This window comes from Passer domesticus, chromosome 10 (assembly GCF_036417665.1).
Source record: "Passer domesticus isolate bPasDom1 chromosome 10, bPasDom1.hap1, whole genome shotgun sequence".
NCBI lineage: Eukaryota > Metazoa > Chordata > Aves > Passeriformes > Passeridae > Passer > Passer domesticus.
In genome coordinates, this window is record NC_087483.1 from 292,096 (window position 1) to 306,349 (window position 14,254).

The 14,254-nt window shown below is 51.0% G+C and overlaps 1 protein-coding gene across 1 annotated transcript; it reads right to left on the reverse strand.

The window, feature by feature from the left end:
* Window positions 1-305: 305 nt before the first annotated feature.
* Window positions 306-9,989, reverse strand: LOC135309331 (zinc finger protein 239-like). The gene is made up of 3 exons (XM_064435482.1): window positions 9,702-9,989; window positions 8,684-9,547; window positions 306-349 (listed from the first exon to the last, which is right to left on the reverse strand). The coding sequence occupies exons 2-3, from the start codon at window positions 9,531-9,533 to the stop codon at window positions 306-308; spliced, it is 894 nt and encodes a 297-aa protein (XP_064291552.1). The 5' UTR covers window positions 9,534-9,547; window positions 9,702-9,989.
* Window positions 9,990-14,254: the final 4,265 nt, after the last annotated feature.

Here is a 14,254-nt window from a genome sequence, read left to right on the forward strand (position 1 = left end):
CCCTGCGGCCGTGAATCCAGCCCGCCGGGGCTGGCCCGGCTCGGCTGCCACAGCCCTCCCGGGGCCGCTGCACCTCTGCTCCCCAAACACTGCGGGAAAAGAGCAGGGGAAAAGCAGCAACACACAACAAACCCTACAACCCGCACACAAAAGATAAACACAGAAGAGGCACAAGCTGCATTTTATTGCACCTTCTGCCAACAAAGTCACTGACTGAGAGTTGCATTTCCAAGGCCAAGATCTGTCTTTTGAGAAACTTCAAACTCAGAAATATTATTTTTATTAGATGTGTACAAGGCCAGGCCTCATTGGAGGCACAGCTTTTCTCGCAACTCTGCCTCATCTTGAACTGAAAAAGAATTAAGCAGTGTGCTCATGAGTCTGGCATCTCAGCCAGAAAGGCCAGGTATTAGAGGGAAGACGTCAGCCTACAAAATCTGATTATTTTTTCTCTTCCATTGGTCTGTCAATAACGATAATTGAATATATTCAATCAGAATATATTTCCACATGTTTACATGAAGGTGTTTGTGTTTACATAAGCAATAATCAATCTGTAAAGGCTTTTGAATTTTCTTCAAGGACAAGGACATTTGAACCAATAACCCTTTCTTAACAGAGAGGCCCAGTTTAACTTTTCATTGAAGATGTTAAACCCAAGGGCAGCTCATGTAATGCTGTCTTCACATGTCGCTGTAGAGACAGACAAGACACTTATTTCTTCATGCACAACAGCCCATCTTTATTCTTCACAGCTCATATTTCTATGGTTTTCTGAAGGCATTGTGTTTGATTTTAATTGCTTAGTAACTTACTGCAACTCAGTTCATTGGTTAGTAGTTGCTCATCTAGGTGTCAGTCAAAACCTTTCCTCTCTAACGCTGTTTCCATTCTTGTCTCCTGCATAGAAGATGTGGGTAGAAGTCTTTCCTCTCACAGGTGCAAATTCCTTTCTCACAGGAACTTGTCAGGCTAGCTGTTAGCTGTACTTAGCCCAAGCAGCAGGCCTGAGCCATCATTTTACAAGGGTAACAAGGCTCTGCTTTTATAGGGCTTTACCTATATGCAACATTGACATACGATTATTTCAATCTTAAAGAATCATCTTAAATTTCTTTCATGTAAATTTTGACCTGTGTAATATCTGTGTATATGGTAGATTTGGAGTTCATATCTGTTTTGAATCATGCCTTCATAGAATCCCAGACTCATGGAATCATTCAGGCTGGGAAAGCTGTGTGAGACCATGGAGTCCCAGCTGTGCCCGATGCCCACCTTGTCCCTGAGGCGACTCCGGCGTTTCGGGGTCTCCCCGGCCCCAGCTGCCGTGGGTGCCCAAGACAGAGAAGTCCAATTCAGCACAACCTGTCCGGGCCCCTCAGGCAGGCTCCAGAGCTGCAGGCAGTCTTAGCAAGCTCAGCTCTTTATTGAGATCAGCTCTTTAGTGATTCTCAGCTCATTTGTGATTTCAGCTCTTGGCTTGCCGAGTGCCTTTGGCAGATGCAGGGAGAGAGAGGAGAAGTCTGGGCAGCCGTGTCCGTGGGCAAGCAGCAGGAAGTCAATTGCTGCTTGATTTTGGAGTGGTGCATGTCTTGTGGTTTCTTCTTCCTTTCAAAGATCCCTCAGGGCAGCCGATGTAGCGCTGGCTTGCTTACTGAGCCAGCACCCACGGTGATTCATTTCACCAAGGGCTTTAGCTGCAGCCACCCATGGTAGGAATAGGGAGACAGCAATCCTTTTTGGTTTGTTCCAATCGTATAATTTGGGATTGCAATTTTCATCAAATCCTGTGTAGGATCTTTTGTGGCATTTTCATTCACTTTCTTTTTTTCAGTTATGTAGCAAGGTTATATTTGATGTGAGGGTAGAAAGTTTTCCAAGGGTACAGGGACCTCCCTGTAGCCATGAGGGGATCCCAGCCCATACTCAGTCACCACAGATGAGAAATGTTCCCTTGGGTAGTATTTTGAGGTGAAGAGAGGATACAGAGATCACACGAGCAGTGTAATTACACCAATCAGGAGGGTTATAGGCTTTGTTAATTGGTGATGTGTCTTTCCCGTATCTGATTTTGGTCTGGTCAGTTTCTGGCCAATTATTTTTTGGATGTCTAAAGTAAATTTGACACAGTATGTTGCCTTGGAGGAGCCCAACAGGTCCAATTCTTGGGGTTCCTCAAGAGCATTGGGCAGCATTTTTGTCCACTGGTCCCAGGTATCCACCAGGTTGGGTCTCTTACCTGTGGTGAGGAGGAGCTCTGAGTTATAGACGGGCCAGGCATCGGCTACGAAGGGAATTCCTACCAGACATGTGGGAAGTGGGTTATCCATGCTTCCCATGGATAAGCACATGTTATCCTGTTTGAATGTCCTTGCTGAGGTTACCCAGACATTGTGGCCAGGCTGTGGGCTGATCCAGCCGATGGCACACGGTACGTGAGGAACATCCAGGCAGCAGTGAGGACAGCACCAACGGAGACATTTTTCATCTCTGGACAGGAATGGGGCTTCTGATAGGGAATATAAGCAAAATTTGTTATCTTGATGGTGGGAGGGGAGGGTTAGGGTTTTCTCCTTTGTTCCTTTCCTCGGTTCCTTCCCCTCCCCCCTTTTTTTTTCTTTCTTTTATTTTTTTTTTTAATTTTTCCTTAAACTAAGGATGGGGGAGTGGGTATAAAGTTAGGAGTTTTTGGTAAGAGTTGAGAAAGGGGAATAATAGGGCTTTTTAGCATATAAAGTGATAATAACATATAATTCAGAGAACAATTTTGTGTTCAGGCTGTGTCTGGCTTATGGCTTGATGCAGCAGAATGTTGTTCAGCTTTCTGTTTTGTCTGCTGTCCCGTGATGGGATGGTCTTTTCTTCTGTATGTGGACATTTGGCAACGTCTTCGTCTCCAGGCAGAACTGGTCTGGTTTAGAGGAGGTCTTGTGTTTGACTCAGGGGAATTCTTGTCAGTGTTTGTGGGAGTGGTGTTTGCCTTGCCTGGGTATGGTTTTATGTTTTTTCCTGAGTACCATCCAGGAGCAGATGGTAGTAGAACACAGGCATCCCCTCTTCCCCAGGTAATCAATTGGAAAGGCCCAGAAATTTTATGTGTTTCTGGGTCCTTCCCCAGCACAGGTGGTTTCTCAGTGAACTTTGCTTGGGTGGTATTTGCAAAGTGGTGAAGTATTGGGGGGTCAGGCTCTGTTGTACAATTTAGGAAGCTGATGATGTAGAGAGCCTTGCAAAGTCTTTCCACTGGAGATTTGATTTTTGTTTCTCTTTGTTGCTGATTGAGGACTCTTTTGAGGGTTTGATGTGTCCTTTCTACGATGGATTGTCCTGTGGGATTTGCAGGTATGCCTTTCTTGTGTTCTATTCCCCACTCACTGAAGAACTCTAACTTACAAGAGGTATAGGCAGGTCCATTATCAGCCTTGATCTCCTTTGGTGCTCCCAGGGTAGCGAAGGCAAGGAGGAAATGTTTAAGGGTGTGCTGTGTGGTCTCTCCTGGATGAGCTGGTGCAAATACTGCTCCTGAAAACGTATCAATCGATACGTGCACGTATTTTGATCTCCGAAAAAGTGGGAAGTGGGTCACATCTGTCTGGCACAGCTGGCAGCTCTTCAGGCCTCAGGGATTGACTCCTGTCCCTATAGATGGTATCTGGTAGCTTTGGCAGTTCAGACATGTGGCAACAATAGCTTTTGCTTGATTTTTTGAAAGCTTGAACATTCTGATAAGGGCAGGCACATTTTGATGAAAAATGAGTGTGACAACTTTTCCTGGGCAAAGATCTCAGGGACATTAGCAGTCTCTATTGCCACGGCCAATGCATGTAATTCCCTGTTTCCTTCTGTGATGATACCTGGGAGGTTGGTGTGTGACCTCACGTGCATGATATGGTAAGGTTGCTTTCTGTGGGAGATTAAGCATGTTAATGCACAAATCAGTTGGTGTAACTTTGGATTGGAAACCTCTTTGAGAAGAGCATGTTCTGCTCTCATACTACACCACTCAGCCAAGAGCACCCTGTTACCTTCTGGGACACCCCTTAAATACCTTTTCCCTTACATCAGCCTGTTGCATATTCATACACCCTCATGCACAGCAAACTTTCCCCCAAACTAGTTTACATGTTCCAAGAACTGTTTGGCATGGCTCCTCCTTGGATCTGCTTTTTTAGAGCATGCAGATTCCTTGGCTGTGGTTTCAGTCCATTCTTATCACCTCCAGTTTTTGGGCCTTGCTCCACTCTGCCTTCAGACGCTGAGTGCTGACAGTTGGCAGATCTGTACAGGTGTCCTCATCCTGTGTTCATTGGATGTTATCCCATCCAAGCAGGCATTTTAACACAACCAGCCATTTCGCTAAGCTTAATTAACAACAGAAATATAAACTATGTCTTTAGAACAAAGTTACTTTAGCACCACACATATAAAATCCATTTTAATATTTGTGAAAAGCCAATATTCTAATACGTATCTATAACAGGGTGAAGGAGCCCTGGCCCAGGCTCTGGCCCTGGGGGACACACAGACACTGCTGGGGGGTCCCTGTCCCCCTGTCCCACCCCCACAGCCCCAGCCCCCCGTCCCCGTGCCGGGCTCTGGGGTTGATCTCGTGGAACATCCTCTGGGGGAGGCTGCGGCGCCGGGGGCGGGGGGACCCGGGGGGACAGGGGACCCCGCTGTGCACGAGCAGGGTTGGACTGCTCTGGGGGAGCTGTGAGGGGGGCTGGGGCAGAGTGACCTCCCCAGTGACCTCACACAGCCCCTGTGATGTCACACAGCCCCTGTGATGTCACACAGACACTGTGATGTCACACATCCACCAGTGATGTCACAGGCTACCTGTGATTTCATACAGCCACCTGTGATGTCACGCAGCCTGCTATGTGATGTCACAGAGCAGCTTTGTGATGTCACAGTAACCCTGTGATGTCACAACATTCTCTGTGACATCACACAGCTGATCTGTGACATCACACAGCTGATCTGTGATGTCACACTCTATGTCACAACCCTCATTCTGATGTCACACAACCACCTTCTATGATGTCACAGCTGGCTCTGTGATGTCTCAACCCCCTCACTGATGTCACACAGCCCACTCTGTGATGTCACACAGCCCCTTTCTGACATCACAGCTGCTCTGTGCCTCAAGGACACAGCCACAGAGGTGCTGCTGTGACACAGCCCCCTCTGGGACATCCCCCAGCCCCTGCCAGTGCTGAGCCCCTGTCAGCTCTGTCTGTGCCCTGCTCGTGTCCCTGAGCTGCCCTGGCAGTGCCCCAGCCCTGCTGGGCTGTGCCCAGGAGCTGCTCCTGGCCAGAGCTGTCTCTCTGCAGCGCTGCCCTTGCCAGGAGCTGCCTCTGGGCCAGGAGCCCGGCCCAGCTCAGCAGCACAGACACACCACCAGGACTTTAATCACCCTCTGGGGCTTTGTGCTCTTTGCATCAGACTCAGTCCTTCAGAGTGTGCTCAAAAAACTTCTCAAGAGCTCAAAGTGACATTGAAATACTGAAGGTTCTTGTACTTTAAATAGATCCTGTGAGGGACAGGACTGAGAGAGTGTCCCCAGGTTCCAGGGAGAGCAGAACACTGGAGGCAGTGATGACAGCTGGGGACAAGCAAGGCAAGCTCAGTCTCTGGTGCTGAGCAAACCTGGATGTGTTTCAGGAATGCAAAGGCCCAAGGCCTGAGCCCCAGCCCCTGGCCAGGCAGATCCTGTCCCTCCCTCCTTGCTCAGGGCTCTTCCCGGGATGGGCACTGGGATGTGGGGATGTGCAATGCCAAGGGCAGCACCATGGGGTGGCCCCTGCCAGGCTGCTGAGCAGGGACAAGGAGGCAAGGAGGCCCCAGGGCTGCCAGGGTCACTTGTCCCCTCCTGGCTCAGGCCCAGGGCCAGCAGCCATGGCCAAAGTGCTGCCCAAGGTGGCTCTGTCAGGGCCTGGCAGCTGCTGCCCATCCCTGTGCCCTGTGCAGCCCAGGCTGTCCTACGGTGTCCCTGCCCTGGCCTCTGTCCCTGCAGGCTGTCCTCATCCCCCGCTGCCCCACCTGGCTGGCCCCTTCCTTTGCTGACAGCTCTGCCTCCTGCCTGCCTCTGCCTGCCACACAAAGCCTTGGCCTTGCTACCAAAAGGGCTAATTCAATTTTTACCATGCCTGTGAACTTTTAGCACAGGAACAAGGCATGCAGGGGCTGTTTTCCCAGCAAGGATGGTTGGAAGAGAAGAGGACATCTGGCCAAAGAATGCAGAGAAAAAAGAAGGACTGAAACTGGGAACTTGGGGTGGGTTTTATGGAGATGGGTAAATTGTAATACACATTTAGCAACTCTATATAAGCACACACTGGTAGAATTACATGTCCACATAAGGTTAGGAGTTATCCCTCACTAAACCTCAGGCCTGAATAAATTATCCCCTCTTAAAGAGCAAATTAGTGTTAAGGAGCCTTATTCTGATATTTCGGAGGTTTGGTGATGGCAGGGCCTCATGGAGCCAAGGAGTCAGCTGCAACACTGTGCACACTCATGGAACACAGGGTCCATTCTGACATGGCAGAACCTCATGGAACCAAAATCCATTTTGGCACACTGGGGCCACATTGAACCAATGGCCCATTGTGACACTGCGGATCCAAGGAGATCACTGTGACCCTGAGAAACCTCTCGGAACCAAGAGTCCATTGTTACACTGTGGGGCCCTGTGGACCCAAGGGGACCACAGTGATTTTGGGGGGGCTCAGGGAACAGTGGAAACTCTTCTGACATTTAGGACCCACTGGAACCAAGGGGCCATTACGGCATGGCAGGGCCTCATGGAATCAAGGGGGCTACAGTGAACACTGTGGATCTCCATGGGATGAAGGGTCCAATGAAACCAAGGATAACATTGTGACACTCTGGGGCATCATGGTGAATCATTAAAACTGAAAATCATGCACAAAGACTCTAACTAGTCCAAGTTAGAAAGTGGTGTGTTTATTACGCTGGCAGGCAGCACGGGGCAGTTGTTCCCGAAATGTGTGACAGTGTTGTACAAGGATTTTTTTGCCTTCTATTTCCCAAAATAATACATATGCAAAACCCAGCACCTCCCCTCCCTGCTCTGTATTAAAATGAGGTCATTAGTCCTTCACGCCTGCGCAATTCTTCTCTGGAATTGGGTCGGTGGTCTCCAATTGGGTCAGTGGTCTTAAGGGCTGAAGTCAGGAATGTCTTCATCAGCTCTCTGTGACCCTCTGGCACCATCCAAGGCTCCCTGCTTCATGATGGATTGACACAGAGTCCAGGTGCTGGGCATTGTTCTACTGGTTTCAGTATGTTCCTCTAATGGTTCACTTGCTCCACTTCCTTCTACAAATGAGCTCATAATATAACAATTAGCTTTAGGTTAAGCATCTAATAATCATTAACCTATTGCTGGTGTATCTAACTTCATTATGAACTGGTTCAAACACTCAAGTAAAATCTTGACCCTTTAAAATCATGATTCAGAAGAAATTAGGCTTCTTCCTTTTATGAGCTATAGCTGCTCTAATATTTCTTCCTTGCTTGATGCTGTTTCATTTGGCTCATCACCAGTGCAGTTCAAGGCCTGCAAGTAGTGACCATGCCCATGGACCAAAAGACGACTACATCTAAAACAGCGCAAAGGATTATGGTGTTAAAGAAACAAAGAAATTCAGAAGACCCCTTCAAAGAAGCGAGATTGATTTGTGAAAAAAATGAGCGAATAATGAAGGCTAGAAACAAGGAATATTGCTCAAGCCAAATGATTTATAAAAAGAAAGAGGGAGGATTGTGAAAAATGCATATTATATGACGGACTCTTTGCAAATATTAAAAGGAATACTGTATGTGATGTCTTGGAAAGTTATGTTGTATTAATTTGTAGTACTGTATTAATCCTTTTTACGTAGTGTGGTAAATATAGTTTTAGGCTATAACACAATATTAAAATAGAAACTGCAATGTAAGATACTTTTTCTAACTAGATCAAGGAATGGATAAGATAATCTAGAAATTCTTTGCACTGAAATAACAGCAACAAGACACCAAAATCCCAAGAGAATAATTATTGCCTCCCTATTGGAAAAAAACAGACTTCGAGGAGCCAAAATATTGATGGACAAAATGAGGGGTGAAGTTGACAATACCCAGAAAACACCCTTTGTTTAAAAAGAATTTTTGAATCATGTGATCATGAGATATATGAATGTGCAACAGGCTATTGCTTTCAAGGGTTAATCCCTTGTTTGCGAGGCATGCTTTTGTGTGGCAGAGAGCAAAACACACCAAGACGTCTGTAATTCCACGCTTTTTATGGTCCTTTATTATCCTAATTCTAATTGTCCAAGTTCTTATAGCTCTAATTATTATTACTATTTTCATAACTATTTTATTATTACTAAAATTTCAAAATTTTAGAACAAGTGATTGGCATTTTTCAAGATGAATCAGAGGAAAATTAAGGCCAAACCAAAAGGACAAGGAGCCAGGTGTGTTCCCATCATGGATCACAGGGAATGTGGGTCACCAGGGCTGTGCCCAGCGTGGCTCCTGCAGTGGGGGATGGAGCTGGAGCAGCGCACGAAGCTCTTCCCGCACTCGGGGCACTCGCAGGGCTTCCCTCACCGGTGCCTCCGTTGGTGTCGGGTCAAGTGAGAGCTGCTGGAGAAGCTCTTCCCACACTGGGGACACTCGTAGGGCCTCTCCCCGCTGTGGATGCGCCGGTGCCTGACGAGGGTGGAGTTGTGCCTGAATCCCTTCCCGCAGTCGGGGCAGCAGAAGGGCCTCTCCTCTGTGTGAATCTGATAGTGCTGGAAGAGATGGGATCGGATCTGGAACCCCTTCCCACACTTGGAACATTCGTAGGGCCTCTCCCCAGAGTGGATCTTTTGGTGGACAATCAGGCTGGAATGCTGGCTGAAGCTTTTCCCACACTCCCCACACTCGTAGGGCCGTTCCCCAGTGTGGGTCCTCTGGTGCTGGATCAGCGTGGAGCTGTGCCTGAAGCTCTTCCCACATTCCTCACACTCGTGGGGCCTCTCCCCAGTGTGGATGTGCCAGTGTCTGACAAGGTGGGAGTTGTGCCTGAAGCCCTGCCCGCAGTCGGGGCAGCGGAAGGGCCTCTCCTCTGTGTGCGTGCGCTGGTGCACGAGGAGACTGGAGCTGGTCTGAAACCTCTTCCTGCACTGATCACACTCGTAGGGCCGTTCCCCAGTGTGGGCCCTGTGGTGGATGATCAGGTGGGAGTTCCACCTGAAGCTCTTCCCACACTCCAAGCACTTGTGGGGCTTCTCCCCATCAGGAACCTGCTCATGGACCACCAGCTCCGAGCTCTGGCTCCATCTCCGGCCGCCTTCCCGGCCCAGGCTGGCTCTTTCCCCCTCAGATCCCCGCCATCTGCGTTTGCAGCCCCTCCTCGTGCGGCATCTCTGGGGCTTTTCCTCCCCGTTGGGTTCCTGCGCCGTGGAGCCGCTCAAAACGGCCTCTGCCACGAGGTTCTGCTGCGGGGATTTGTCCTCCCTGCTCTCCATGCTCAGCTCCTGCTCTGGGGGAGGAAGGACAAGGACAGGATGGCATTTGCCTCCGGGCCACAGGCAAGGGCAAGGAGATGCCCCCAGGCTGTCCTGCAGCTGGGGGCTGTGCTGGGCTGGGAGATGGAGCAGGAGAGAGGGGGAAAGGGGCACTGACTTCCTCCTCACCTGACTCTGTGTCCCAGGGACATCTTCCTCTTCCTCACTACCTCACAAGAAGTGACAATGGGAAATCCTGGTTTGGGGAAAACAAGGGACGAGCATGTTGAGTTTGAAGGTCCCTCTGCCCACGTCCATCTCTACAATTCACCGGCCATCTGACCTCCAGAAAAACCTCCCAAACACCAAGATTCAGCACTGGAAAACCCTGCCCAGGAATTCCCCGTCCCTGCTCCCTCCCCTCTGGTGTTCAGGGTTCCCCCTGTCCCAGCTGCTGGGGTCACGCTTGCATTGGGGGTCCCCCTTCTCCTCGGTGCCTGCCCTCCCCAGGCTGCTGGCAGTCCCAGCAATCCCAAAAGCTGCCCCCTCTTCGCTCTGCCCATTCAGGGATGCCGGGGCTTTTTGGGCTCCCTTTTGGGCTCCCTTCTCCCCTCATGCTCTGCTCCGGGCTGCAGGGGCTCCAAGGAGTCCCCCCTGCCCCTCTCCAGCCTCTGCAGGCTCCCGCCCATGGCGGCGCTCCCCCCTCTCTGGGCTCCCCACTTTGGGCTCCTGGGGGACACAGGGCTCTGCTCCTCCAGGCTGCCTCTGCCGCCAGCCGCCACCGTCACCCCCCGATGTCCCCCCGAGGGGCCTTTTCCGCTCAGCCTTGCACTTCTTCATTCTCCAAACATCCCCCAAAAAACCAAACTGGGAGGAACTGGGAGTGGCTGGGAACATGCTGGTGGTCACTGGAAAAAACTGGGCTTCTACTGGGATCAACTGGGATCACGCTGGAGGTGACTGGGATCATCCTGGCAGTGAGTGCCACTGCACTGAGGCTGACTGGGAGTGCTTGGCAGCAAATGGGATCATACTGGAAGGAACTGGGAGTGACTGGAACCAAATGGAGGGTGAAAGAGAGCAACTGGAACCATGTGGAGCACAACTGGTTCATACTGGCAGGGACTGGGAGCACACTGGGCTCATCTCTGGATCATACTGGGAGGGACTGGACTAATACTGGGAGAATCTGAGAGCGACTGGGAACACACCCTGCACATCATCCCCCATACTGGGCCTGACTGGGAGCAACTGGGATTGTACTGGGAGCACATTGGGAGGGCTGGCATGTGACTGGGATCCAACTGGAGCTTACTGGGATCATACTGGGGTTGAAAGGGAGTGACTGGGATCACACTTTGGGCTACTGGGAGCACCTGAGAGAAACTGGGATCATGCTGCAAGCAAACTGGAGGAACTGGGCAGGACTGGATGCATGCTGGAGGCAGCTGGGATGTTCTGGGCATGACTGGGGGATCACACTGGGAGAGCTGACACCTTCCTGGGGCACTGGCAGCGCCTGGAAATGACTGCAGACATGCTGGGACAAGGTGGGAAATGTTGGGGGCTTTTCTGGATTTTGGGGGGTTTGGATTTTGGGGGTTTTATTGGCACTTTGGGGGGGGTGTTGTTCTGGGGTGTTTGGAGGTTTATTGAAAATTTTGGTTGGTTTTTTTTTGTATTTTGGGAGGTTTTACTGGGATTTTGTTGGGGGTTTTTGCAATTCTCATAAATTCTGGGGGTTTTATTGGGATTTTTAGGAGATTTTGAGGTATTTATTGGAATTTTGGAGGCATTTAGTGGGATGTATTTGGGATTTGGGTTTTTTGGCAATTTGGGGTTTTTTGGGAGTTTTGGTGGGATTTAGAGAAGTTTTGTTGGGATTTTTGGGTGTTGCTCTGATTTCTTTGGGTCTTGGGGGAGATTTTGCAAGATTTTTTTAGGGGACATTTTTTGGGGCGGATTTGTGGGGTTTCATTAGGATTTTGGGTGTTATTGGGATTTCAAAAGATTTTGTGGGCTTTTATTGGGATTCTAGGGTGTTCTAATGGGATTTTGCGAGATTTATTTCGGATTTCATGAGTTTTATTGGGACTTTTGGGGCTTTTAAGGAGATTGTGATGCCTCTCAGCCCTTCTGCAAACCCTGGGACAACCCAAAGGCCCCAGACCCCCAAATGCCCCACAAATTCCACTAAAAATCCCAAATTCCTCAAGAAATTACAATAAGATCCTCCAAAATCCCAGAGAATCCCACCAAATCCAAGTGAAACCCACCCAAACTCAAAAAAACTCCCCAAAATTTCACTAAACCCCCTCAAAAATCAACCCCCAACCCCAATAAAATCCCCCAAAATCCAAAACTCCCCAAAGCCACAAAACTCCCAAAATCCCATAAACCCCGAAACACAATAATTCTCTCTGAATCCCCACTAATAGCCCCTCAACTTCCATCAAAACCCTCCAAAGCTCTAAAAACGCCCTCCCAAAATCCCCAAAAACCCTCCCAAAATTGCCCCCAAATACCAAAAATGCCCCCCAAAATTGCCCCTCAGAACCCCCCAGACTCTCTGGGGCCGTCCTGGGTCAGGGGCACCGGCCGGTGGAACAGGAGCCACCTCAGGGGCCCTCGGAGCTCTGTGGGGAGGGGGCACCATGGGAGACCCCCAAAAACGGGAGGGGGGGGGGCTGGGAACCCCCCCGGATCCCCAAATCTCCCCCGGGAACCCCAAATCCCCCTGAAAAGCCCCCAAGGTTGGCCCAGGACCACCCTGGAACCCCAAAGTCCCCCCAGCACCCCCAGGACCCCCCTCGAGACCCCTCTCAGGACCCCTCCCCACCCCCAGATCCCCCCACAGTGCCCCAGGACCCCTCCCCAGACCCTCCCTGACCCCTCACGATCCCCCAGCCAAGACCCCTCCCCAGACCCCGCCCCACACCCCGGAACCCTCCCCAAAGCCCCCCCGGACCCCCCCACGCCCCCCCGATCCCCTCTCAGCCCCTCCCGGCCCTGTCCCGGCCGCCTCAGCAGCTCCCGGAGCGCTCCGGCCGCTCCCAGCGCCGCCCCCGCTCTCTGCAGCGCCCGGCACCGCCACCGCCGCTGCGGCTCGCCTCTGATTGGCTGCAGCGCCGCGGGGAGGCGGGCGCTGCTGAGGGGAGCCGCGCCCTCATTGGTTGGTTCGGGGCGGGGCGCGCCGCTATTGGCTGGGGAGCCCGTGCACGCGGCGGAGGCGGGAGATTCAGAGGCGAGCGCGGCTGAGGAGGGCGCTGAGGGGAAACTGGGGGGGTTTGGGGCGGTCTGAGGAGAAATTGGGGGTTTTGGGGAGATTGACGGGAAATAGGGGGGTGTGCGGTGGGTTTGGGGGTGAGTGAGGGGGCCTTAGGGATCTTTGGGGGCAGCTTGAGAGGGTCTGGGTGTTCTCAGGTGGGTTTAGGGGGATCTGAGGGGAATTGGGAGGGTCTGAGGGGATTTTGGGGGATTGTGAGAGGAGCTGGGGGGCTCTGGGGGGTTCTGAGGTGCATCTGGGAGGCTTCAGCGGAGTGTGAGGGGATTTCCCAGGGTTTGGGGGGGATTGAGGGGTCTGAGGGGGATTTGGGGCACTCTGATGGATTTGAGGGGGGGTCTCAGGTGGGTCTGGGGTCACTTTTGTGGGGAACTGGGGGGTCTGAGGGTCCCGGGAAGGTTTTGGGGGTCCAGGGTGATCCTGGGCCAACCTTGGGGGGGTTTGGGGCTCCTGGAGGGGTCCCGGGGGAGATTTGGGGGTCCCGGGGGGTCCCAGGCCCCCCCTGAACCGGGGTCTGGGGGTTTCGGGGCGAGGGGGCACAACAGGGGTTCCACCCCCCCCTCCCGTTTCTGGGGGTCTCCCATGGTGCCCCCTCCCCACAGAGCTCCGAGGGCCCCTGAGGTGGCTCCTGTTCCACCGGCCGGTGCCCCTGACCCAGGACGGCCCCAGAGAGTCTGGGGGGATTTTGGGGGGCATTTTTGGGATTTTGGGGAATTTTGATGAATTTTAGGAGGGTTTTGGGGGATTATCTTGGGGCTTCTTTAGGGCTTTATTGGGTATTTGATGGAAGTTCAGGAGGAATTATAGAGGTTTTGGAGAGAATTATTGGGTTTTGGGGGGTTATGGGATTTTGGGGGTTTTGTGGATTTGGGGAGTTTTGGATTTTGGGGATTTTATTGGCGCTTAGTTTTCAGGGGGTTTAATGAAATTTTGGGGAGTTTTTTTGAGTTTTGGTGGGTTTCACTGCGATTTGGTGGGATTCTCTGGGATTTTGGAGGATCTTATTTTAATTTCTTGAGGAATTTGGGATTTTTAGTGGAATTTGTGGGGCATTTGGGGGTCTGGGGCCTTTGGGGTTGTCCCAGGGTTTGTGGAAGGGCTGAGAGGCATTAAAATCTCCTTAAAATCCCCAAAAGTCCCAATAAAACTCATGAAATCCGAAATAAATCTCACAAAATCCCATTAGAACACCCTAGAATCCCAATAAAACCCCACAAAATTTTTGAAATCTCAAGAACCCCCAAAATCCAGATGAAACCTCGCAAATTTCCCCAAAAATGTCCCCTAAATAATAAAAATCCCATAAAATCCCCACCCCCAAGACCCAAAGAAATCATGGCAACACCCAAAAAAACCCACAAAACCCCAAAAATCCCAGGAAAATTCTGAAAAAAACCAAATCCCCAATGAATCCCACTAAAAGCCCCCACAATTCCGGTGAAATGCCTCAAAATCTCCT